At 48.8% G+C, this 23,728-nt stretch overlaps 8 protein-coding genes across 8 annotated transcripts; 3 read left to right on the forward strand and 5 right to left on the reverse strand.

Moving 5' to 3' along the window:
* Nucleotides 1–2,107: 2,107 nt before the first annotated feature.
* Nucleotides 2,108–7,016, forward strand: atrF (ABC drug exporter AtrF). The gene is made up of 4 exons (XM_032091009.1): nt 2,108–4,576; nt 4,631–5,966; nt 6,016–6,399; nt 6,457–7,016. Exons 1-4 carry the CDS (start codon nt 2,229–2,231, stop codon nt 6,997–6,999), a joined length of 4,611 nt encoding a protein of 1,536 aa, XP_031934532.1. The 5' UTR covers nt 2,108–2,228; the 3' UTR covers nt 7,000–7,016.
* A 518-nt stretch (nt 7,017–7,534) lies between these two features.
* On the reverse strand, nt 7,535–8,067 carry BDV37DRAFT_289612 (uncharacterized protein; the record flags this gene model as incomplete). Its single annotated transcript, XM_032088508.1, has 3 exons — nt 7,535–7,600; nt 7,665–7,754; nt 7,813–8,067. 3 exons carry the CDS (start codon nt 8,065–8,067, stop codon nt 7,535–7,537), a joined length of 411 nt encoding a protein of 136 aa, XP_031934533.1.
* A 601-nt stretch (nt 8,068–8,668) lies between these two features.
* On the reverse strand, nt 8,669–11,599 carry BDV37DRAFT_266247 (uncharacterized protein). The gene is made up of 8 exons (XM_032083890.1): nt 10,419–11,599; nt 10,093–10,284; nt 9,863–10,041; nt 9,702–9,813; nt 9,591–9,651; nt 9,245–9,528; nt 9,081–9,181; nt 8,669–9,006 (listed from the first exon to the last, which is right to left on the reverse strand). The coding sequence occupies exons 1-8, from the start codon at nt 11,280–11,282 to the stop codon at nt 8,760–8,762; spliced, it is 2,040 nt and encodes a 679-aa protein (XP_031934534.1). The 5' UTR covers nt 11,283–11,599; the 3' UTR covers nt 8,669–8,759.
* Nucleotides 11,600–12,105: 506 nt separating this feature from the next.
* Nucleotides 12,106–14,013, forward strand: BDV37DRAFT_266248 (uncharacterized protein). Its single transcript, XM_032083891.1, has 2 exons — nt 12,106–13,604; nt 13,657–14,013. The coding sequence occupies exon 1, from the start codon at nt 12,435–12,437 to the stop codon at nt 13,305–13,307; it is 873 nt and encodes a 290-aa protein (XP_031934535.1). The 5' UTR covers nt 12,106–12,434; the 3' UTR covers nt 13,308–13,604; nt 13,657–14,013.
* On the reverse strand, nt 13,311–13,830 carry BDV37DRAFT_289614 (uncharacterized protein; the record flags this gene model as incomplete). Its single annotated transcript, XM_032088509.1, has 2 exons — nt 13,311–13,604; nt 13,657–13,830. The coding sequence occupies 2 exons, from the start codon at nt 13,828–13,830 to the stop codon at nt 13,311–13,313; spliced, it is 468 nt and encodes a 155-aa protein (XP_031934536.1).
* A 52-nt stretch (nt 14,014–14,065) lies between the features above and the next one.
* Nucleotides 14,066–17,956, forward strand: BDV37DRAFT_65190 (ATP-dependent RNA helicase ECM16). Its single transcript, XM_032091010.1, has 2 exons — nt 14,066–14,334; nt 14,399–17,956. The coding sequence occupies exons 1-2, from the start codon at nt 14,131–14,133 to the stop codon at nt 17,855–17,857; spliced, it is 3,663 nt and encodes a 1,220-aa protein (XP_031934537.1). The 5' UTR covers nt 14,066–14,130; the 3' UTR covers nt 17,858–17,956.
* On the reverse strand, nt 17,957–18,921 carry cwc21 (U2-type spliceosomal complex subunit CWC21). Its single transcript, XM_032089164.1, has one exon. The coding sequence runs from the start codon at nt 18,725–18,727 to the stop codon at nt 18,086–18,088; it is 642 nt and encodes a 213-aa protein (XP_031934538.1). The 5' UTR covers nt 18,728–18,921; the 3' UTR covers nt 17,957–18,085.
* Nucleotides 18,922–19,720: 799 nt separating this feature from the next.
* BDV37DRAFT_277102 (mRNA-binding protein PUF3) lies at nt 19,721–22,595 on the reverse strand (the record flags this gene model as incomplete). The annotated part of the gene is made up of 6 exons (XM_032085688.1): nt 19,721–20,136; nt 20,190–20,745; nt 20,805–21,083; nt 21,137–22,164; nt 22,228–22,428; nt 22,493–22,595. The coding sequence occupies 6 exons, from the start codon at nt 22,593–22,595 to the stop codon at nt 19,721–19,723; spliced, it is 2,583 nt and encodes an 860-aa protein (XP_031934539.1).
* Between the last annotated feature and the right edge of the window lie 1,133 nt (nt 22,596–23,728).

Consider the following 23,728-nt stretch of genomic DNA (forward strand, 5'->3'; position numbering starts at 1 on the left):
TTACTTGCATCTTCTGACATGTGCTCTCATCGGAGTAAGCAGGACACATTCACCAATATTAAAGTAGACTAGGCTGGATCCTGCCAGGTTTTGACATCGAGACTCAAAAAGAGTGAGGCCAAGAACTCTATTTCTAATCGATCTCGTCAGTCGAATATTCCAGTAGATACTTATAATCGATCCGAAAGATAAGATACAGTTTGCTGAGAAATCAGAATAGCCTCGAGGGCATGGAAACTCGGACTGCAAGCCATTGGACGCCATGATCCGCTATGGAGAACGCCAAGATATAATAAGCAAGCCTCGATGGTGATCTATCAGATTTGATGGCTTGAGGCTGAGTTTGAGGGCAAACTTAGACAGCTGGTGACAGCAAGCTTAAGATATACATCGGACAAGCGGTCTAAGCGATCGCCTTGGACGGACGACCACTGCAGCATCACCACCACAGTTGATAGGCCGGGATTACGAGAACGCTATTGCCGAACGGCTGACTCGTTCGAGGCCGGCAAAGGTCCGTGCGGTCCAGCCGACTGAGTCGACCTTCTTTTCTCTTCGGTGGGGGCCGACCAAACCCTAACCCGGAAAGCCATCCGGGTAAACCTAGCTCAAAGTCTGAATGCATCTTTAAACAGTCTCTTTGTTCATCCAAAGTATATCCAAGCGAGTCAAAGCATAGGTTCCTCTCAGACCTATTCTTCTTCCTTTCTTCTCCTCAAGAAAGGTATCGTAAGCGCAATCGCTCAGATGGACGTCATCGAAGTTTCAACTTCCTGGATTGAGAGACCCATAGCAATAGCACGTAAGTTCCTAGACGGTACTAATAATAAGTCGGTACCATGATCGAATTGGATTTCGATATGTAAGCACGCAGGGAAAATTTAAGCTCGTTTCTGTTTTGCACGGAGTTATTGCTAAACCCACAACGGATTTATGGCTAACTGAATACGGATCGACCTCATTATCCAACATTTTAAGTGCAAGTCCGCCATCGGGGTTACTCCTGAACTAAACCCGGTTGGTTGCCCGCCATCGAAGAGAATTTTCAGGAAATCCCCGTTCGGTCATTCCACGATAGGCAGCTGGCCAATTCCGGGGCCAATCATGGCGCGGGAGAAGGTAATAGCAAACGGTCTCGTCCCCATCAGGCACGAGCCTTCCAGTCAGCAAATACGAAAATCTTTTCTAACGCCGGGCGCTTATCTCCGCCACACTAATCCTAACTGGGATATGTCAGCCTCCCCGGTCTTCTTCCTACTCCTTCTCCTCTTCTTCTTCAATTAGGTTCTTTTGGACAGATGAACGCATTGCCTCTCTGTATAATCCCCCATCGAACTACAAGTGACTATCGTGATGTGGGGTGGGGAAACATCATCAAATTTAAGAAGCGGACTTAAACGACTCGGACTCTTGTATCCGCAGAGGAATGTATATTCCGCCCTACTCAGGTTGACTCAAGTTGACTCAATATCCACTCAGATCCACTCCAAGCGTGGTTTCGGGGCTCCACTCGAGCTCCTTCAGGCGAGCTTTTCTTAATACACTTTTCCCTTTTTTTTTTTTTTCTTTTTTACTTCTTCCTGTGGTGCTCCACCGTTCGGCTTTCTTCGACGGATGTTCTGCCGTCATTCTGTCTTCTGATTGACTGGTTTAATCCGTCTCCTCCGTTTCTTGAGATTGAACCCTCCAGATGAGTATCCACTGGGCCTTATTCACCTACCAGATCTGACAAATCCAAAGAATTTTCCCGCTGTTGGCTCCCGGAGTTAGTAATGCAGCTAGCCGTTTATATAACTCATGATGCAATGCCATCACCCGCTTCAACTTCCCTATCAACAGCTTCTTCTGTTGCGCTTAGGTGCCCTTGGTGGTCTCTCATTTTGGACTCTCTCCCCTCTTGGAAACCGCGCGCAGAACGAGAGCGGTCGCATTTCTTTCAATTACCTATCTAATCATTGTCTTTCTTTCTTTCTCTTTCTATATTGATTGCTGTATATATTCGCATATACATATCTATACCCGCTAAACCACACAGATACCCGTCATCATCTGACATCCCGTTTATTTTTATTTTTCTTTTTTTATAATCGGCTGGAGAAGTCACCAGACCACGCCTAACGGATCTTTAAATCTAATCTTACATTTAATACTCAATCACGCATCGATTGCTGGCTTTTTGAAGCTGATATCGCATATACGAAAGTACACGAGACGAGGCCGATCCCAAAATGGCCGACGAACATCGTCAGCCTGAGGCATCGTCCAATACGGCTGCAAATCCCTACAACCACCCGGTGGCTTCGGAGCATACATTGAATTCCTTGAACTCAACCTCGACCAGTGAAACCGATGCCTCGGCTGACGCTGACGCGAGATGGGGTGAACGCAACCAGGGGGACCCTGTTTCCCGTCGCGGTGCGATGGAGGAGTTCGAAGAGATGCGAAGGGAAGTGACCAAGCTCAGTCTCCACCGGACTCGTTCAGCCAAAGATGCTCGACGCCGCTCACGGGCCGAGGGCCGCGACGAAGAGAAGGCGCTTGAGGATGAACAGGCTTCGTCGACGGATGAGTACCAGGGTGGTTTTGACCTGAGCGAGTTTTTGATGGGCGGCCATCTGGAACGACGAACCACAGCAGGAGAGCCGGCGAAAAAGGTGGGCGTTGCCTTCAAGAATGTCACGGTGAAAGGCGTCGAGACAGGTGCCTCCTTCGTCCGGACCCTCCCTGATGCCGTCATTGGAACTTTTGGTCCCGACCTGTACAATATTCTGTGCCGCTTCGTACCTGCCCTCCACTTCGGTAAGCGGCCTCCGGTAAGAGACCTGCTCCATGACTTCAGTGGAGCTGTCAGGGAAGGCGAAATGATGCTAGTACTCGGTAGGCCTGGAGCAGGATGTTCCACCTTCTTGAAGACGATTGCCAATGACCGGGGAGCCTTCGCAGGGGTTGAGGGTGAGGTCAGTTACGGTGGCCTCTCAGCGGAAGAGCAACATAAGCATTTCCGCGGTGAGGTGAACTACAACCAGGAAGATGATCAGCATTTCCCGAACCTCACCGTCTGGCAAACGCTAAAGTTTTCATTGATTAACAAGACAAAGAAGCATGACAAAGCTAGTATCCCCATTATTATCGACGCGCTCTTGAAGATGTTCGGCATCACCCATACAAAGAACACTTTGGTGGGTAATGAGTATGTCCGTGGTGTCTCTGGCGGAGAGAGAAAACGTGTCAGTATCGCTGAAACGCTCGCGACCAAGTCTTCCGTCGTCTGCTGGGATAACTCCACCAGAGGACTGGATGCCAGCACTGCTCTTGACTATGCCAAGTCGCTCCGAATCATGACGGATGTCAGCAAGCGGACTACTTTGGTTACTCTGTACCAGGCGGGTGAGAGTATTTATGAGCTAATGGACAAGGTTCTGGTGATTGATGCGGGACGTATGCTCTACCAAGGCCCTGCCAACGAAGCAAAGCAGTACTTTGTAGACCTCGGGTTTTATTGCCCAGAGCAATCCACAACTGCTGATTTTCTCACTTCCCTGTGTGACCCGAATGCCCGCCAGTTTCAGCCAGGCCGCGAAGCGTCGACACCAAAGACCGCTGAAGAACTCGAGGCGATCTTCAAGCAGAGTGAAGCGTACAAGCAGATCTGGAATGAAGTGTGTGCGTACGAGAAGTTGCTACAGGACACTAACCAGGAAGACACTCGCCGTTTTCAGAAAACTGTGGCTCAGTCAAAGAGTAAGACGGTCTCGAAAAAGTCCCCTTACACGGTCTCCATTGTCAGACAAGTCGCGGCTTGTGTGCAGCGAGAATTTTGGCTCCTGTGGGGAGACAAGACCTCCCTGTACACCAAATACTTCATTATTATCTCGAACGGTCTTATCGTCTCTTCTTTGTTCTATGGTGAATCATTGGATTCTAGCGGAGCTTTCTCGCGTGGTGGTGCCCTGTTCTTTTCGATTTTGTTCCTCGGTTGGCTGCAGCTGACAGAACTGATGCCTGCGGTTTCCGGGCGTGGTATCGTCGCACGCCATAAGGATTATGCCTTCTACCGTCCGTCTGCCGTGGCAATTGCCCGAGTTGTGGTCGATTTCCCGGCCATCTTCTGCATGGTTGTGCCGTTCACCATCATCGTCTATTTCATGGCAGGGCTCGATGTGGATGTCTCCAAGTTCTTTATTTACTTCTTGTTTGTGTACACGACGACGTTCTGTATCACATCCCTGTACCGCATGTTCGCAGCTCTATCTCCGACTATCGACGATGCCGTTAGATTTGCTGGTATTGCTCTAAACGTGTTGATTCTGTTCGTTGGTTATGTCATTCCCAAGCAAGGACTCATTGATGGCTCGATCTGGTTCGGTTGGTTGTTCTACGTGAACCCGCTTTCGTACAGTTATGAGGCGGTCCTTACGAACGAATTTTCGAACCGACTTATGCCATGTGCTCCCTCGCAGCTCGTGCCTCAAGGCCCAGGTGTGGACCCAAGATACCAAGGTTGTGCTCTCACGGGGTCCGAGCTCGGTAAGGCAGACGTTGCAGGAAGCCGGTATCTTGAGGAAAGTTTCCAATTGTAAGTGCCCCTTGTTCGTTACTATCTCTATATCAACACACTCACATATCATAGCACCCGGCACCATTTGTGGCGCAATTTTGGTGTGGTCATTGCTTTCACGGTCCTGTACCTCCTTGTCACTGTCATAGCTGCTGAAGTTCTGTCATTTGTCGGAGGCGGCGGTGGCGCGTTGGTCTTCAAGAAGTCCAAGCGTTCCACGAAACTCAGAGCGCAAAACGGCAGAGGGAACGATGAAGAGCAAGTCCAAAATAGAGGGGATAATGCGGCATTGTCACGTGGAGAAGCGAAGTCTTCTAGCAACGGTGAATCTATGCAGCGCCTTTCTGCTAGCGATCGAATTTTCACCTGGTCGAATGTAGAATACACGGTGCCATACGGAAATGGGACAAGGAAACTCCTCAACGGCGTTAACGGTTATGCGAAGCCCGGTCTGATGATCGCTTTGATGGGTGCTTCCGGAGCAGGCAAGACCACTCTACTCAACACCTTAGCTCAGCGTCAGAAGATGGGTGTGGTCACCGGCGACATGCTTGTTGACGGTCATCCTCTCGGTACCGATTTCCAGAGAGGTACTGGTTTCTGTGAACAAATGGATCTCCATGACAATACCGCGACCATTCGGGAGGCCCTTGAGTTCTCGGCACTTCTTCGTCAGGACAGGGACACCCCACGTCAAGAAAAGCTTGACTATGTTAACCAGATTATCGACCTACTGGAGTTGGAGGATATCCAGGACGCTATCATTGGTTCTCTTAATGTTGAACAGAAGAAGAGAGTGACTATCGGTGTCGAGCTAGCTGCGAAACCCAGTCTTCTCCTATTCCTTGACGAGCCCACCAGTGGTCTGGACAGTCAGGCAGCCTTCTCAATCGTGAGATTCCTGAAGAAGCTCTCCCAGGCGGGACAGGCCATTGTGTGCACAATTCACCAGCCGTCATCCATGCTGATTCAGCAGTTCGACATGGTCTTAGCCCTTAACCCTGGCGGAAACACTTTCTATTTCGGCCCTATTGGCCCCGAAGGTCGCGATGTGATTAAGTATTTTTCTGACCGCGGCGTCGTCTGCCCACCATCGAAGAATGTCGCAGAGTTTATCCTCGAAACAGCAGCGAAGGCGACTAAGAAGGATGGTAGATCCATTGATTGGAATGAAGAGTGGCGCAACTCTGAAGAGAGCCGCCGCATTCTGGACGAAATTCAGCAGATTAGGGAAGAACGTAGCAAGATTCCAGTTGCCGAGAAGGGCGTCGAATACGAGTTTGCTGCTCCTACGTGGACGCAGACTGTCCTACTGACCGAAAGGCTCTTCAGACAGTACTGGAGAGATCCATCGTACTATTATGGAAAGCTCTTCGTCAGTGTCATCATTGGTATTTTCAACGGATTCGTAAGTATCTTCCGATCTCTCAGAATTTGAGCATTACTGACTAGGGCAGACCTTCTGGATGCTCGACAACTCCATCAGTAGCATGCAAAATCGCATGTTCTCCATCTTCTTGATCATTCTTATCCCTCCCATTGTCCTGAACAGTATCGTCCCCAAGTTCTATATCAACCGCGCCCTTTGGGAAGCTCGTGAATATCCTAGCCGTATCTACGGATGGTTCGCCTTCTGCACGGCAAACGTCGTTTGTGAGATTCCGATGGCAATCGTTTCCGCCTTGATCTATTGGCTGCTCTGGTACTACCCAGTCGGCTTCCCCACGGACTCGAGCAGCGCTGGATACGTCTTCCTTATGTCGATGCTTTTCTTCCTCTTCCAGGCCAGCTGGGGTCAATGGATTTGTGCCTTCGCCCCGTCGTTCACCGTGATTTCCAACGTACGTTCCTATTTCCCATGACCCAATCCGATTTACCATACTAACATTCCTACCCAGGTCCTTCCCTTCTTCTTTGTCATGGTCAATCTGTTCAACGGTATCGTTCGTCCATACAAAGACTACCCAGTCTTCTGGAAATACTGGATGTACTATGTCAACCCGGTGACCTGGTGGCTCCGAGGCGTGATCTCAAGCGTTTTCCCCTCTGTCCACATCGAATGTGCCTCGAAGGAAGCCACCCACTTCAATCCTCCCCCAGGCTCCACCTGCCAACAGTACGCAGGAAACTTCGTCTCCAATATCGCTGGAGTGGGATACTTGGTCAACCCGGACGCCACGGAAGACTGCCAATACTGCCCCTTCGCTAACGGCACAGAATACATGAACACGCTTAACGTCCACGATGGCGATAAGTGGCGGTGCTTTGGTATCTTCCTGGCCTTTGTGATTATCAACTGGGCGTTGGTTTATTTCTTCATCTACACTGTCCGCGTCCGGGGATGGTCCTTCGGAATGGGATACCTCTTCGGCGGACTCGGTATGATCATTGATGGTGTGAAAAAGGTCTTCTCCAAGAAGTCCGAAAAGGAACAGAATTAGATGGTGGTTGGTGTTCTAGTTCTGGTTGGTTTGTTCAACTTTCTATCGATAAATTCGAAACGGAAGAAAAGCAGCAACAAAAACATGGCAGGAGAAAGTGATAAGTAAATAGAGGAGGAGAAAGAAATTTTATATGGAACATAATCGATATCCCGAGGAAATATAGATAGAAAAAGCATTTGTTCATAGACAGCGTTAATATAATTCTTGCATATATGCCAACTCTACTTACTAGTAACACAGTATGAATATTTCGCAAGATTATATACTTCATATCTTAGATAGACATTCACAGCCTTGATCCATGTAGATATAATCCAACACAAGAATTTTATTACCTTGTAATCAAAAGGTCGCCGACTATTCCGGCCTAGGCACGTTTTGCCCCTGAATCTGTCAACCGTACATTATATTTAGTTAAACAATAGCCATTTCCTCCCTAAAAAATATTACTGGAGACACCTCTCGAAGCCTTTCCACGCAATTCAAACACCCAACATACAACTTGCCCTGTAGAGACCTAAAACCTCCGCCCTCACGCACACACCGCAGTAAGCCGCAAAGTATCAATATTGCACAAACGGCTCCCTATGTTAGCACACTATTCCAGATTAGCCCCGTCCTCACCACCAAAAGAACCTTGCAAATTAGTAGTCCCTTCCTACCGGATTCATCGCATTACAAGGAGCCGTCCAGTCATTCCCATTGGCATCCATGGCCTGACATGTGCCACACATGCCGTGCGTGGTGCATATCTTCAGGCATGCAGTGTTAGTTACAGACAAATGCTTTTCGGGGCTGTATTTACCGTACACCTTCGACATATCTTTCCTCCTGGCGTGTTTTGCCCTGCGTGTTGCCACTCCCTTCGATACGAAGGCCGCTTGCGCTGACTCTTCTACCGCCTGTACTTGGAACTCCTGCACCGGTCCCAACTCCGGCCCCAGTGCTGCCACCACCACCACCACCACCACTATAATCTGGATTAGATGTACCGGGTGGAATGGCGCCTGCGGTGCTGGCGTAGAGAATGGCAAAGATAAATGTAGAAATAATACTAGACTTCATATTGGGCGGCGTACTGTACACTGGCTCCGAGAGGGATAGAAAAAAATAAAAAATAAAAATAAGAATACAATGGATATCGCACGGCTTGAAGTATTCACTCGTGTGGGGTATGGCAAATAAATAGCCATTAGCATTGTGAGACCTATTGCCCATTGCCCTTTGCCCTCCCCGTTAATGTGTTAGTTTGTTCATGGAATTGCGTGGCTTCGGGGGCTACATGGGGCAACCTGAGAGTCTTTGTGTCGCTTTATTTAGGCTTGCACGTTTCGGTTCGGTTTCTGCTGTATGGTTCGTTCTGCCCCGTGGGCTAGGGATATCGAAGAATACCGCCGAAAGTCCAGAGGATATGATAATATATAGTATATGAGTTCGAGACACTGGAATCTTGTTTAAAGGAAAGTGTGCTGGATGACCCGAAGGGGTCAGTCTGCCTCTTTGTTGCTGGAACGGGAAGCTATACTACCTCATATTAAAAGCACGGCGAGCCGTTGCCCCAGCCACTTTGCAAGGGCCACTCTTTGTTGAAGATCCACCTTGCTCATCGGATCAAGTACTCGAAAGACTTTGGGTAAGAGTCGTAGGAGAAAGCCCGGTTCCGTCTCGAAATATGTATTAAACCAGATATTTAGTGTGACTATCTAAAATCAGGACCAATTGGTAGAGTGCAGTTGCAACATAAACCCCAATCTGAATCACATTCCACTTTCTGAATTGAACCAAGGCTTGCGGTTTGGCCCGTACTGAGGTGCTGGGAGACGCATCGGTACAGGCACAATGCCTTCGAAGATATCCAACATAGTCCCAGATTCATCGTTCGGGGATCGGTTCTGCTCCGACACGACATCCCCTCTACTAATGACAGGTATGAGCACACCGCACTCCCAGTTGCGACAGTTGAGTTTCGGTTCCTTTGTTGCCCGCTCCTGAACGAGACGGCCCCTATTTATTGTCAGTTTCCCGAATAGCAAAGCACAATCAAAGGATGAGGAAGAGAATGATATGAGATCACTCACCAAGCACTCTCTGAAAGATTTGCACTTCCCACATAAGCCCAGGCTCGGCATTGAGAGTTATCAGGTAGCGTCGCTGGGTCATCCGGTCTTACGTAGAGAATCTAGAACGTCTTAGCAGAAGCTCGGTGTGTTCTTCCGCTTTCCTCAAAAGCACAGCAACTTACTTTATTATGCATCAGTAGTCCAGGCCTCTGACTTACACAGTCGCGTAGAACCTGACGAGGGAATTTCGGGCCCGTATACCACCTTGACTGAAAGCAAATGGTGCCTGCAGATTGTGGCCCACCTTTTGTGTCATTAACTGTTGTCTCTGAAGGGAAGTAGACTCTGAATCTATCCTTCCACTCCTCGGCAGTCGACTTATCAATGAGCTGTGTAGGGTTGCTGCGGCTCCGGGCAGGGAAGGATTTTGTGGTGCGAAGGACGTATTCTGTCGACCCATCGTCGCCTGCACACAGAGTTAACCTGTGGCTCGTTTATGAGGGGGTGTCGCACTTAATTACTGCTTACCTTGGCATGCAAGATATATGGACCTCAAGAACTCATCCGTCAAGGAACCAATGGATGACGCCTATTATATATCAGGAAGTGCTCTGTGCGCTGGTACAAATGTAAACTCACAACGAAATCGACGTTGAGAGGTTTAGATGTTCGCAAACCAAGAGAGTCCACTGCACGGCCCAAGCCGCAGTACCCTGTACGCCGCCACGAATCTCCTGTATGCGAGCCACCTCTGGATGAAATCAGAGATCGGGTCATGCTATCCGCGTAAAGGAGCTTACATAGTGTGGACAAATGCAATATGCGCAGTTTTACTGAAGTCATAGTCGGAGAGTTTGGCGATAATATTCTCGTGCAAAGTGCTGGCTTTTAGAAAGTAAGTCAACTCGTCGTAGAAGGCTGTTCGTGGAAAGTCAGAGTCTTTATCGCTCCTTTTTGGCAGATCAATAAGGAAAACACTCTAAGTTATGGTTAGCCGGTAGCAGATTAGGAATGTCAGATCATGCGGTACATTTTCCATAAGACCACCTATTTCACCCCAGTCATACGGAGTCAGGTTGGCAGTGGGGACCACAATTCGAACGTATCCTGAGTGGAACAGTAGCATCAACTTTGAATGCATGCAATTCACTTGGCCATCCATCGGTGGAAAACATAATCTAAGGTTGCTCATAGCAGCGGTTTCGGACTGGTACTGAAGTTTCTAGAACCACAAGGTGGTTAACTTCACGTTCCAAAAGGGTGAACACCAAGGCAAGAAAATAAGGACCAGCAATTGGCATGATTTTAGGTCCCAGCTAGACAACAACTACATGGATAACGTCGAATGAAACTTACCGTAGATTCATCCTTGGCTTGCATCACCAAGTAGAATCGGGTGTTTGCTGTATTCAATTTTGAGAAAAGCCATTCCATTTCCCACATAAACGAGCTGAGGACAGCAAGTTGTAAGTCAGATTTCTGAAGTACCTCCTCGATCTTGATATCATCACCCTGCCGGGGGCAACCAAAGGCCCATGTTTTCTTAACGACCCCGTTGGGAAACTGAACCGACGGGGTCGGAGATGGGATCTGCACTGGTTGATTATCTCCTGCTGGCGTTGTACGTGAGGAATTTGACCCAGACGATGTGTCGGCCACTGATATAACAGGACCGGAAGACCTTGGAGGTGTTCCAGTTCTTGCGTGCTTTGCATCCCGTTGGTCATCCGATACGGATTCTTCAGCCTTTCTCTTGTTCAGTCGCGCCAGGCGCTCTTTCTCCATCTGCCTTCGATCCATGCCCAATAAGCCAGCTGTTTGTGACGGCGCCTGTGTGCTGTCTGGGGCTTCAGCTCTACTGGACAAAGGGGTGTTAGAAGCCTTGCTGTCATTGTTGTCAGCAGATGGCAAGTGATGTCTCGAAGAGCCATGTTCATCTTCTATGGCACCTTGCATAGACAATTCAATCGCCTTTTTAAGGTCTTCATCTTCGTCGTCATCTTCCTCGCCCGAATCGGTTTCATCTCCATCAGTCTCGGAACCAATGACAGAGTTTGACTTGGGAAATATGGGTATCACGTCATCATCAGAATCTGCAGTCAAGTCAACAACTTCATGTTGACGCCCATTATGGCTGCTGTCTTCATGACTACTGGAATCCCTGAGAGAGGCAGCGATTGCAGCCCTCAGATCAGGGTCATCTAGATCGTCGGGATTCATTTTAGATCATTAAATACTCCAAGTGAGGTATTAGGCAGCAAAGTGGAGTTGGATCTGAGACAGAAAAAAGGGGAATGGCAACTCGAGGGGGGTAATTATGTGGTTAGTAGAGACTCATGCTCTGACAAAGGACCTCGAGGGAGGTTTATGGTGATACGGAACACCAAGGAGTTGTGTTGACGGTAAGACGTCACGGGGGTATTTGGTTGTCCCGATGGATGATTCCTCAACAAAGTGGGAATCAATGACCTCAAAGCTAAACGTAACACCGAAAGAGAAGATAGAAAGACATTCAACAGACGTGGAGGGCAGTGAAAGAACAGTCAAGTCATGCAAAGCAGAAGACAACAAGAAACATGAGAGACCTGGTCCAATGATATTCAATCTCCCCGGCAACACGTGACTGCGAGGATATTATAGGTATGGATGTATTTCTGTTGTCTATAGTCTGGACAATGAACGAAGGTATCATGGTATTTAATATTTGATTTCAAGTCCCTCGAAAGAGTGTCAGCTACTGTCTTAGTATCCTGCTCAGGTGTATTACGTAGAGAGACCGTACAAGCTTCACGGTAAACAAAGAGGGAATCGTCGTAGTTTTCTTGCATGGATTGACCATATCATTATATACAGGCTTTGAATAGGTATAAGGAATAGTAATGAGATCATTGTTCAAGTATTGCAAGCCAATTACTGTGAGAAAATACGACCCTGGTTTGTACTAGTGTACCTTCCTTTTCCTTCTTCTGTTGGCGCAAAAACTTAGCTGGTTATTTATTGCGTGAATGAAAGTAAAGTGTTATATGCAATTAGGAGAACAGTTGAATTCTCCTGTCCTGGCTACCTTCTATACTTTAAGCATCCTTAGTCACTTCAAGCGCAACATATGATCGCATAATCGATATGCTCCTTGATAGCTCCAGAGATAGCTGACCTCTCTTAGCTTTCATCCAGGCCATTTCCCATTCCCTTATCAGACGAAAACATGGATGCAGGTCCTCAAGGAATGAAGACTTCACCCCATAAGCAAGACACCAGTCTGCAGAGCCCCACGAGCAAGCCAAACTTCAATCGTCTCGAACCAAGTAACCCAGGGTAATTATCTCTCCCTTTGACGCACGCTATTCAACAAAGCTCCCAACTAACAAGAACATGGATGGTAGAATCATCATTCGCTTTTATAGGAGAGTCGTTGAGGGCAGCATCACTCGACTTGGATCGTACGATGGACAACCAAACTACCATGACATGATTGTTCCGGAGGCGTGCAAAATGGTCAGGAGAGAACTAATTGTCGGCTGCCGCTATCGTAGCTGCTATCTTTATCGCCTGCCAATCGACGTACGGTTCAAAATCTATGCCGCTTTGTTCGCGCATGACGGAACTGCACTCGAGATCGGGAGGCTCAAACACACAGGAATAGGTAATCTACAAATTCTTAGGACATCGCACCTCATTTACCATGAAGCTTCGATTGCCCTATACCATTCGCTTAGTTACCGCAAACTCTTTCTCCGAGCGTATGGTTCTTTCTCCGCAGACCTTCTCAGACGTTATCCGAAGTCGTTACCGTGCTGTCGCTTTAAGGCGTTTGAGGTCAATCTTGAATACCCCTGTCGTAACGAACATCTTAACTGGAGCAGACCACTGGGATCGGCCGTATTTTTGATAGGAGCAGAGAACCCTAGAGTGGCTTTGCATCGTCGTTGGGCATTTGCAGAATTCATTACAGCATTGAAAACGGCCGAGCCCTTGCGTATATTTTCGCTGACCGTCGTTGTAACAGAGAACTGGAACTTGCCCGGTTTCAATGAGAAAGACTTGGTCAACGCCTTATTTAGCGGCGCGTTCAAATTCCTTGGAAAGCTAACATTGCGCGGTTTTACTGAGGAGGAGAGAAACCGCCTGTGCCATCTTGTACACACTCTAAGGGACCCACCCCTGAAGATTGAGCGGAATAAGACGAAGATACAGGGACCAGGATTCTCGGTTTGGATTTGTGAGTCTCTCTCTTTCTTTTATTAAACCTTAGATGCACTGAAGCACAAGGTCTATTATTGCGAAGAAAACATCCCGATCAGCGTCGGCGGTCTCAAGTCCAAGTCCAACGACCAGAAGCCGCTTTTCATTCGGTGCTTTTGTCACAATGGCGCTAGCTATCTGACGAGCATATAGCTGACCAACTGTGTCATGTCCAGAAACACGGCCTCCTAGAAGTGAAGTCGCAGTGAGACTGCTGATCGGAAGAAGACTGTCATCCGAGTCTGGGAAGGTGTGGGCGCCTTCAGTTCCAGGATTTTTGTTTTCCAATGGTACATGTAACTGTCATCCATTAGTTGGATATCTGAGAAGAAAATCATTGTGGACTACAAACCCAGTGACCAAGTCGGCCCTTTTGTGAAATTGTTACCAAGATTCTGTCATTGAAGCTCATGCACATTACATCTGTCTGAATACCATTGACCAGTCCAGCAACTTGTTTGGTAGTGGCAGGAAAGGGAAGATTTAATGGCTCCAGAAATTCACTGAAATTGAAAGGTTCGGCCATGGCTAGGGACTTGCTTCAAGTGATAAAGAAAATGCAGCGCAAGAGGTACTGTTTACCCAGAATACAGTAAGGGAAATACGTTCTGATACATGAAGTTGTAAACAGTTTCCATGGAGGGGAGTGCTGAATACGTGGGCGGTGAACATAATCTCACCGCTTTGAGGCAGAATCTCTCCGCCGCCTAATTTTTTTCTGTTCCCTTTCCATTGACTATCACCACAAAGCTCATCAATCTGCTTTTCCTGTGTATTTTTCTTCTTTGTCTGTCGGTGTGAACAAAGGTATCATTATACCCACACCATGGCGAAGTTTGTTCCTCGTCAGAGGAAGCAGAAGCACAGGCAGAAGGAGGCGGCAGATGCTGCGGTCGATAGCAATGCCGCCGAAGTTTTGCCCATCTCTAAAGAACAGAAGGAAGCCAAAAGGCGAAAGCTGCGTGAGGAACTGAGAGCGCAACACACCAAAATCTCAGCAAAGAAACAAAAACGCTTAGATAAATATATTGTATGTAGACTCTATGCAAGAAATGAATTGTGGAGTATACCCTCCAATCTAACCATCTCTGCAGGAAAATAAACTCAAGAAAGAAGAAAATGTTGAACTGCTCAAGAAGCTTGAAAAAACAACGTTGGATACTTCTAATTTCGAGAGTTCTAGAGAAATAGGGAAGCGCAAAAGACTTGACGAAAACGGTACCATTGAAGGATCTAGGTATACACATGACAGTGCCCCCCAAGCGGAGCTGTCGGGCGACGAAACAGATGATTCACTCCCTCCTTCGGGGACAGATTTTGCTATCACTAAAGCACAAGGTCCTGCTGAGAAGCCGGCGGAACCTGTCGTGGTTGGTAGCGGGTTAAAGCGCCCTCTCGAACTTGGAGCGGACGGATTTCCCGTTCTCAAAAAGCGCAAACGAGCGCCGAAATTGAAAACGAAGGCCACCAAGATACAAGACTTGCCATGGGAGGGATTTGACTCTGATGAAGGCGAGAATGAGAGCGAGGACGGCAGCGCCTCAGATGATCGGAAACGCAAAGACGAAGAGGTGGAGGTGCTGGATAAGGTGAATAAAGACGAGGATGATGAATCTTCAGAGGACGCTTCTGAGGATGAGCAAAGCGAAAACGAGGATGAGGATAAAGAAGAGGAAGAAGAAAGCGACGATGAAGACGACGATGAAGACGAAGACGAAGACGAAGACGATGAAGAAGACGATGAAGAAGAGGAGGACAGTACCAGCAACCCGCCTCGCCAGTCCGCGTTCAAAGCCTGGGCCAGACAACAAATTAATGAAACAGTCGGTTTCAAGCCCACTACCGTCCCTGTCGTATCAGAAGAGCAACCCTTCGCCCCCAAGTTAAAAGAAAAGCCCGTGCGGAATACTGTTTACGAAGAAGAGCCACTTCCCGCAGAACTTCAAGTTACCAAAGGCAACCCCTACAGAAAGGCGTTCCATGTCCAAGTTGACCGCTCGGAGGATATACAAAACGCACGGTTGGGGTTGCCCGTTGTTGGAGAAGAACAGAAAATCATGGAAGCAATCTACAACAATTCATCTGTCGTTATATGGGGTGCTACTGGTAGCGGTAAAACTACCCAGTTACCACAATTTTTGTTCGAAGCTGGCTTTGGAAGCCCGGATAGCCCCAATCCGGGCATGATAGCGGTAACACAACCTCGCCGAGTTGCTGCCGTCAGTATGGCGAAACGTGTAGGCGACGAGTTGGGTCAGTTCTCCGATCGGGTATCTTATCAGATTCGGTTTGAGAGCACTGCTTCGAAAAAGACCGCAATCAAGTTCATGACTGATGGTATATTGATCCGGGAAATTGCGGATGACTTCTCGCTGAGCAAATACTCTATCATCGTTATCGATGAGGCCCACGAACGAAGTGTTAACACAGATATCCTCATTGGTATGGTGAGCCGTATTGTGGACCTGAGGAAAGCTATGAGTGAAGAAGACCCAGCTGTGAAACCTTTAAAACTGGTGGTTATGTCTGCCACTCTACGTATATCCGACTTCACACAAAATCCCAACCTCTTCCGTCAGGGACCACCGCCTTTGGTTCAGGCAGAAGGTCGCCAGTACCCCGTTACGGTGCATTTTTCCAGACGCACACGCCGCGATTATGTTGAGGAGGCGTACCGGAAAGTCTCGAGAGGTCATCGTAAGCTGCCTCCAGGGGGCATGCTTGTCTTTTTGACAGGACAGAATGAAATCCGAGAACTCTCTAAGCGCTTGAAGCAGGCCTTCAAACCTACGCAGCGGGGTGGAGAAACTGTGGCTAAAGTGCAGATCTCTGCGAACGATGCACCACTGGAGGCAGAAGATCTAGACATTGGGGACGCCGATCTCTCCAATATTGGCAACGAAGACGACGATAGTGATCTCGAAATTACCGGTCTAGATAATGATGATGATGACGATGATGGCTTTGACCTCGGTGAAGAAGCAATGGGCTCATCTACCCGAGTACATGTCTTACCGTTGTACTCTCAACTTCCCACAAAGGAACAGTTGAGAGTTTTCGAACCACCACCCGAGGGCTCACGTCTTATCATTCTAGCGACTAACGTGGCCGAGACTAGTTTAACAATCCCGGGTATCCGATATGTGTTTGATTGTGGACGGGCCAAGGAGAAACAGTACGATTTAGATACAGGAGTGCAGAAATTCCAGGTCAACTGGATCAGTAAGGCCAGTGCCAATCAAAGAGCAGGACGAGCTGGTAGAACTGGACCCGGCCACTGCTATCGACTCTACTCATCTGCAGTTTACGAAAACGAATTTGCACAGTACACAGATCCAGAGATTCTGCGTACACCAATTGAAGGTGTCGTGCTCCAGATGAAGAGTATGGGCCTTCATAACGTTATAAATTTCCCATTCCCAACGCCTCCTAGTCGGCAGGGCTTGGCGAAAGCCGAGAAGCTCCTCAAAAATCTCGGTGCTCTCTCGTCTGATGGTAAAGTTACGCAAATCGGTAACCGTCTGTCTACATACCCTCTATCCCCTAGGTTCGGTAAGATGTTGCATATTGGACATCAACACGGCTGTATGCCTTACGTTATTGCACTAGTTGCAGCCTTGGCAGTCGGGGACCTTTTTGTTCCAGAAAACCAGGTCGATCCGAGCCCCAAGGGAGATGACAGAGAGAAAGGTGCAGTGTACACGAACTCGGATCGTTTGGAAGACACCGTTCGGGAGCAACGTCATAAGGACTATGCAAGAGCTCATCGACTCTGGAGTCAACACGACGATACGTCTGATGCGCTGAAGTTCTTATCAGCGATTTGCGCTTACGGATATGCATCAGATGGGGAATCTTTCTGTGAGAAGATGTTCTTACGAGGCAAAGGATTTAAAGAGGCTACGCAACTGCGAAGCCAATTGACAGACATAGTGCGGGCCAATAACCCTGGAATTATTGGAGCGTATCAGCCACGTTTACCGCAACCGTCCGAGAAGCAAATCAAGGCTTTGAAGCAAATTGTCACCGCGGGCTTCATTGACAATGTTGCCATCCGGGCTGATTTGTCTCCGGTACCGCCCGAAATGCATCGTACACCGAAGAGAGCGATCGATGTCCCATACTTGACGCTATTCAAGTCTCGCGAGGGACCAGCCACGGAACTCGATGAGAAGGCTGTTTACGTACATCCGTCATCTATACTTGCGAGTCTCTCGCCGAAGGAAATGCCGCAATACATCATATACTCCCATCTTCAACAAGCGTCCCCATCGCTCGTGTCGACCGATGTGCCCAAAGTCAGAATGTTCCCACTGGTATGCCCTAGCGGCCTGCAACTCTCCGCTATTGCACAGGGCACACCCTTAATAGAGTACGGTAAGCCTATTGGGAAAGCGGAACTGATTGACGGAATCCCGCCACGCAGGGCGTGCTGGGTGATCCCGTCGCTGGTAAGCGAGCCTGGCCGTGGAGGATGGCCTTTGCCAGCCAAGAAGGTGGTTCAAAAGAAAGACCCTAAAGAAGGCTGGATAATTGAAAAATTTGGCGCTTAACTGTATATAATATGAGAAAAGTTACTGTAACGACTCTATACAAAAGCTATGAATACCATAACCATGGTCATCATGAGACATGCTCTGTTACTTCATTCCGTATGATCCCAAATCCTGTCTGTCATATACAAGAATCAAGTGCAGTAACTCCGCAACGCCAATGTCCCTACTCAATACTATCACGGAACAAACAAAAACTAGCAAGAATCCAAGAGAACAAATCGAAGCTCAAGGACGATCCCGCTCCCTCTCCCGCTTCTTCTCCTCCCAATCCCGACGCCCACTCGAGATCTCCCCGGTCTCCTTATCCTCCTTGATGCCCAACGCCTTCCGTAACCGCTCACTCTCCTCAATCTTCGCCTCAGCAAGCTCGTGAACCTGATACGACTTGAACTGCCTCCTATCCCTCGGCGGCAAATCCCGCGCAGACCGACCGCCCCTCCGCTCCCCCTCCTTACCCTTCCTCTCCTCTTCCTCCTCCATCTCCTTCACCAACCTCTCCCTCAAAGCATCACACCGCTCGTCAATCTCCTCATCCGACAGCACCTTCCCCTCCGCCTCCTCCCCGTCTTCCTTATCCCCCTTCTTCTTCCGCTCCGCCATCTCCTCCTCAATCCGCTCGTTCTCCTCCTCCAGCCGTTCCCTCTCCTCCATGACCTTCACCTCGATCGCCCGCCGCCGATCATGCTCGAGGATCTGCTTGTCAGGCAGCCGCTGCTTGAAGGGCCGTCCTGCGTCGCTGTTCGCGCCAACGGGTGGATACGGCGCGCCGTAGCCTGCGTTGCGCGGTTTCATGAACGCCCAGTTCTTCTGGACGTAGCCTGATGTGCCGCTTCCGCGGGGAGTATTGAGACCGACGTTTGAAGACATTGTGGGGGGGTTTTTTTTTTATTTCGGTTTGGTTGTTTGTAAAATGTCTGAAGTTTGGAGGTCGTGCTGGGGTAAGTAGATGGCTCGTTTTCCGTCGACTGTGGGATGGATAGCAAAATTTTTGGAGTTGATATTCAAGGTGAGGACAGCGGTAGCATCCAGTCGTGGTTCTGGGACGGCCCCCCGGAATGTGATGGCGGAATGGTGACGCTCGGGTTAGATTGAAGCTTTGCGACTTGACGGCGTCCACAAGCTATGATCGTATCACGTGGTGATATGCTGATAAGCGGAGGTTTCGAGTGAGCAGGATCGTTATCCTCTGGTAGATCATACGAGTACTTCTACGACGTACATGCATTACAAAGCTCAGACATGACGGGTTCATCAACACTTTTGGATTGATTGACTGTATACCGACAGATCGCCTCTACATGCTCCAGGCACTTCCTTTGATGCTCCCTATTTTCAGAGTTTCCCATATGTCCAAAGGTCCCATTCGCAACCCTCGAGGTCAATCCAGCGTGATATCCCAGTATTCCCTTGTTCACCAATTAAGACGCCGACACCTCGTACCTGGACAAAGAGAAATACAGCCATCGACAACTATAAAGACGTGTCTTCATTTTCATCACATCGAACCTGTCACAGAACAACCGGTGAAAGCCATGAGCAAATTAAAAGTGTAAAAGAGAATTCAAGAAGTATATCGGGTAGGGGGGCGTGAAAAAAAAAAAATGGCACAAGAAAAAAAGAAAAAAGAACAAGAAGAAAGCAAAGCAAGCTCCCGCCATGACCCGTATTTTTTACGCCGTTATGCCATAAATTGCGACAGCGGAGCAGCGAAGTGATAGCTCATATATCCCTCAGAAAGCCTGTATGTATACGCCCGGATTAAGAATAATGTTGAGTGTCTCGACACAATAGACTGTGCGAATCGTGACTCGGTTTAAAAATATGTCAATAGAAGCAAGAATAGTTGAACGTCATAGCAATCTAGTTGGCACCATTGATTTCCACAGAAGTAGTCGGGGTCGTGCCAGCCGACTCAGAAGCTGCGAGAGGTGTGCTCTTAGTCTCGGCCTTGGTGTCGCTGGATCCATCACCATTGCTCTGAGTGTCTGTTGGAGGCGGCGTCGGGGGCGCCGCGCCCACGACTGGCGCCCGGCAGCCGTCAAGGCCGTTCACAGCCCGCTTTGATGGCTGGGGAGAGGATTTGTGCGAGTTTGGCGGTGTGGTAGAGGTAGTATGAGGAAGAGTGCCACTGGTTGTTGAATTGGAGTCCGCAACTAGTTTCTCAATCGCTGCGATTTGTTTGCCATAGCTATATTTCTTCAGCTGGCTGAGAAGAGGCTTGATTTCCTCAACAAGAGCCTCTCTTTCTGCACCCTTGAGTTGACCCAAAACCTTCTCTGTACAGAGGTTAGTAATAGTCGAGTATACGCCCACAAGTGTGAGGACTTACGAATGACATAATTGCCAAACTGGTCACGAATCAGGCCAAGTAAGGGGTTCTCCCCATTGTCATCAGTGGACGTCAGCATGCTGATAATTTGGTGACGCTGAGACTCGAGACCAAATTCAAGGCTCTTTTCCACCACGTTGCTTGCAAACTTGTGCTTCGAGTACGTCAACAAGTTGGACACAACAATTGTAACCATACGGGATCGGTCCTTGTCCTCGCCATTCTCAATGACATGCTGGATCACGTAGTTACCGAACTGGTCGGGAATCAGCTTGGCAGTACAGACGTGAAGCTCAGCAAGAATGGCCTCGCGATCCTCTTCCTTGCAGTGTTCCAGCATCCGTTGGATGACACGACAACCATATGGATGAGTAGCTAACTTCTCGACCTGACCAATGAAGGCATTGATGACGAACTGCACATGCTCAGACGGCACTCTTTCAATAGCCTTTTGGATAACATGGTTTCCATTCTGGTCCCGAACACATCGCAAAACATGATGTTCAAGCTCCTTCACCATAGAAGCTTGTTGGTCGGTAAGAATATGCTCGAGCGCCTGCACTGAATTAGCCCACCGGCCTGTATAGAAAAGAGATAATTAAGAGAGGGTCTTACCTTCTGCACGACACGACATCCATACATCTGAGTAGACAAAGCCAGAATATGCCCCTTCATTTGATTTGCCAAAATCTTCTTCTGCGTCTGGTTGCCATGCTCGAAGAGTTTCTGTACAACGTAATTTCCAAAGACGTCTGTCATCAACTGCAGACTATCACCTTGGATCTCACGGAAAACCTGCTCCTTCTCGTCACTGTTTGCCGTTTCCAGTTTCTGTTGGATGAAACGCGATCCATGTTGGTCACCACTAAATTCGACGATGTGATTGTAAATATCCTGATTTCTTGTTAGTCATGGGATGATTCGAATGATGTGGAGTTCATGGTTACCTTCAGTTCATATCGTTTATTTCCCTTGCTATTCGCCCTAAACTCTTCTAGGACTGGACTTCGCACTGTCTGGGATGGATCATGGTCGCGGTGGCCCCTAGTTGCTAGGGCAGCAGCGCCAAGTTGAGCGACCGGATAGAATCCTGACAAAGCATTCATGGCTGTGCCAGGATAGCGGGCAAGGTCATAGTGGGCGAAGGGCAATCTTTGAAGCGGGTTGATTGCTTGTTGGGCTAACTCCTGCTCTCGCAAGCGGCGCTCCAAAGCAGCAGCCTGTGCTTCAGATAAACGAGCAGACGCATTGTTATAGGGCGGAACGTGCACCGACCCATTATCAAGCGCAGCATACAATGGGCTGTCCACCCTGGCATACTCTGTCGGCGAGATCGGGTTATCTCCCATTCGGTTTCTCGCAGCTTGGTATCCAAGTTGAACATCGGCCGCACCTTCACCTGCATAGCCAGCCCCTTGATAGGCGGCCTCGTCACCCTGGTATTTCAAGCGCTGGAAAGAACCATCGAAAGATGGGTGCGACAAATACCCTGGGCGGGTACTCGAAGGATGCGCGGAGTAACTACCTTCGCTGAAGTGGAGTTTACTTAGACCAGAATTGAGCTCAGCAGGGCCACCGGCATATCGACCCTCGAATCCCTGACTCTCCGAGTGAAACGAGGGGTATGAAGAATGTACCGGTCTCTGGGGCGCGAAGGATGCCGAGTTGTGTGACGCATGTGTATACGAGTTGCGTCCGAGCGTCGGCGCGACAGTCTCGGGCAAACCCTGGGGTAAAGCAGACATAGATGGCATTTCATCAGGCCTGCTACTCTCGAGTGGGCCAGAGAATCCTGGTTTCATCGGGAACCCAGATCCAACAGGGCTGCCCCCAAAGGCAGCAGCGTTGACATGTCGCCGGCTCTCTGTATTTCTGAAATTTCCAAAGCCAGAAAATGCGATTCCATCCCCGGAAGGAGAAATACCTTCTGATCCGGTGTTGAGATAGGCCTTATGATTTGTTGATCCAGCAGTGCCTCCGATTGCCGCCGATCGGGGTAGTGTAAAGTACGACGAGTCACCAGCCTCTGCAAGGCTACCGGTTCCTCGGTCACCCGCCCGGGTTTGGATGGGCGATGTTGTCATACTGTTATTTGTAGCTCTGGCGAGAACATTTGAAGATGTATTCACGGTACTCCAAGGCATATTAGGGCGGCCGTTCCACCCATCCGATTCGGACGATGACAACAATGAACTGGAGCCTGCCTTGCCTTCAAAGGCCTTATCACCAGCATGCTGGTCTACACGATCCCCCCAAATATTAGTATATATTCTCCGATATGGACGGTACTTCGAGGGTCTCACCTCCTAGATTGTCGCCCCAGATGGTATTCTTCCAGCTCGCCTTCCCGCCACCAAAAGGCTGTCCCATACCGCCATGGTTTCCACGATTCCGTTCACCACCCATATTGGATGGAGCGATGTTTGAGCTTCGGCTTGACCGTACCTGGATCCAAAACTGTCAATTACCTGATCAACCCATCCCAACCATCTACCACTCACATGATGCACCGCGCTCGCGTTTGCTGCCATCGCGGCCATATCACCATGTATCTAACTAAACACAAGACAGAATAAAGGAAAATATGTATACGAACAGCGCGAAATTATATGCAGACGGTCTCCAACCGTACTTTGTTTGCTAGCACTCCCGCTTTTATCTTCACTGCGAGTGCTCCCTCTGCTAGGTATCCCGAACTGTGGATTCGCGGCGTCGAACCGATAGGAGTTATACCGTGGCGAACAAACACGAGGAGCCTGTCGGGATATTGGGTAAATATTGACCTGCACGAGGCCCAGTCATATGGTTAGCGAGGCGTTGTAATGCGGTGAGGAGATCTTCTCACAGAAGACCAGTTACCCAGGGTAGCGACACCGAGTCGAACGAGGGAAAGAAAGGAAGGGATAAAAGAGAGGAGCTTACCGAAACAAGGTCAGAAAAGAAAAAAAATAAAATAATAGGGTTTATTGTTTTTGTCGAAACCGGTAATGCGGTCAGACCATGTACAGATTATACAAGGGATCGCAGGGGCACGAAAGGGAGGTGAAGTGGCAGGCGGGCCAACGAGAAATGCTTAATTGAGAAGCAAAGCAGAAGCAAGGCGACGAGAATTGGATAATGTCCCTGTCGTTGCCAGTGTAATGCTCCGCAAGTAGCCGTAGATCAAGACTGGCAGTGCGTATCGCGACGTTGCTACGCTCCGTGCATGCTCCAGGAAGTTCGAATCTCACAGGTCTCTCTCATGTGCTTTGTCGAGAGGGAACGGGACGACGAACGTTGCCAACTCGAATGTGTTTCAATCCGATAGGCGTCTGGGAGATTTGATGGTTCGCAGCAGCAAGGGGGAGGGGAGGGATTCAGTCAAATTGCGACTGGTATTGATGGGGAGGAATGTGTTTCGTTGCGCAAATGAGGCGATCAGGCGTGATTGGTGGAGCAGCGATAAATGGGAATGTGGGCGAGAGAGACAAAGCACGGCATTAATGTAATCCAGCTGTGACACAGGCGAAAGCAAGCATGACACCCAAAGTGGTCCTGGG

This window comes from Aspergillus pseudonomiae (genome assembly GCF_009193645.1).
Source record: "Aspergillus pseudonomiae strain CBS 119388 unplaced genomic scaffold BDV37scaffold_173, whole genome shotgun sequence".
NCBI classification, from domain to species: domain Eukaryota; kingdom Fungi; phylum Ascomycota; class Eurotiomycetes; order Eurotiales; family Aspergillaceae; genus Aspergillus; species Aspergillus pseudonomiae.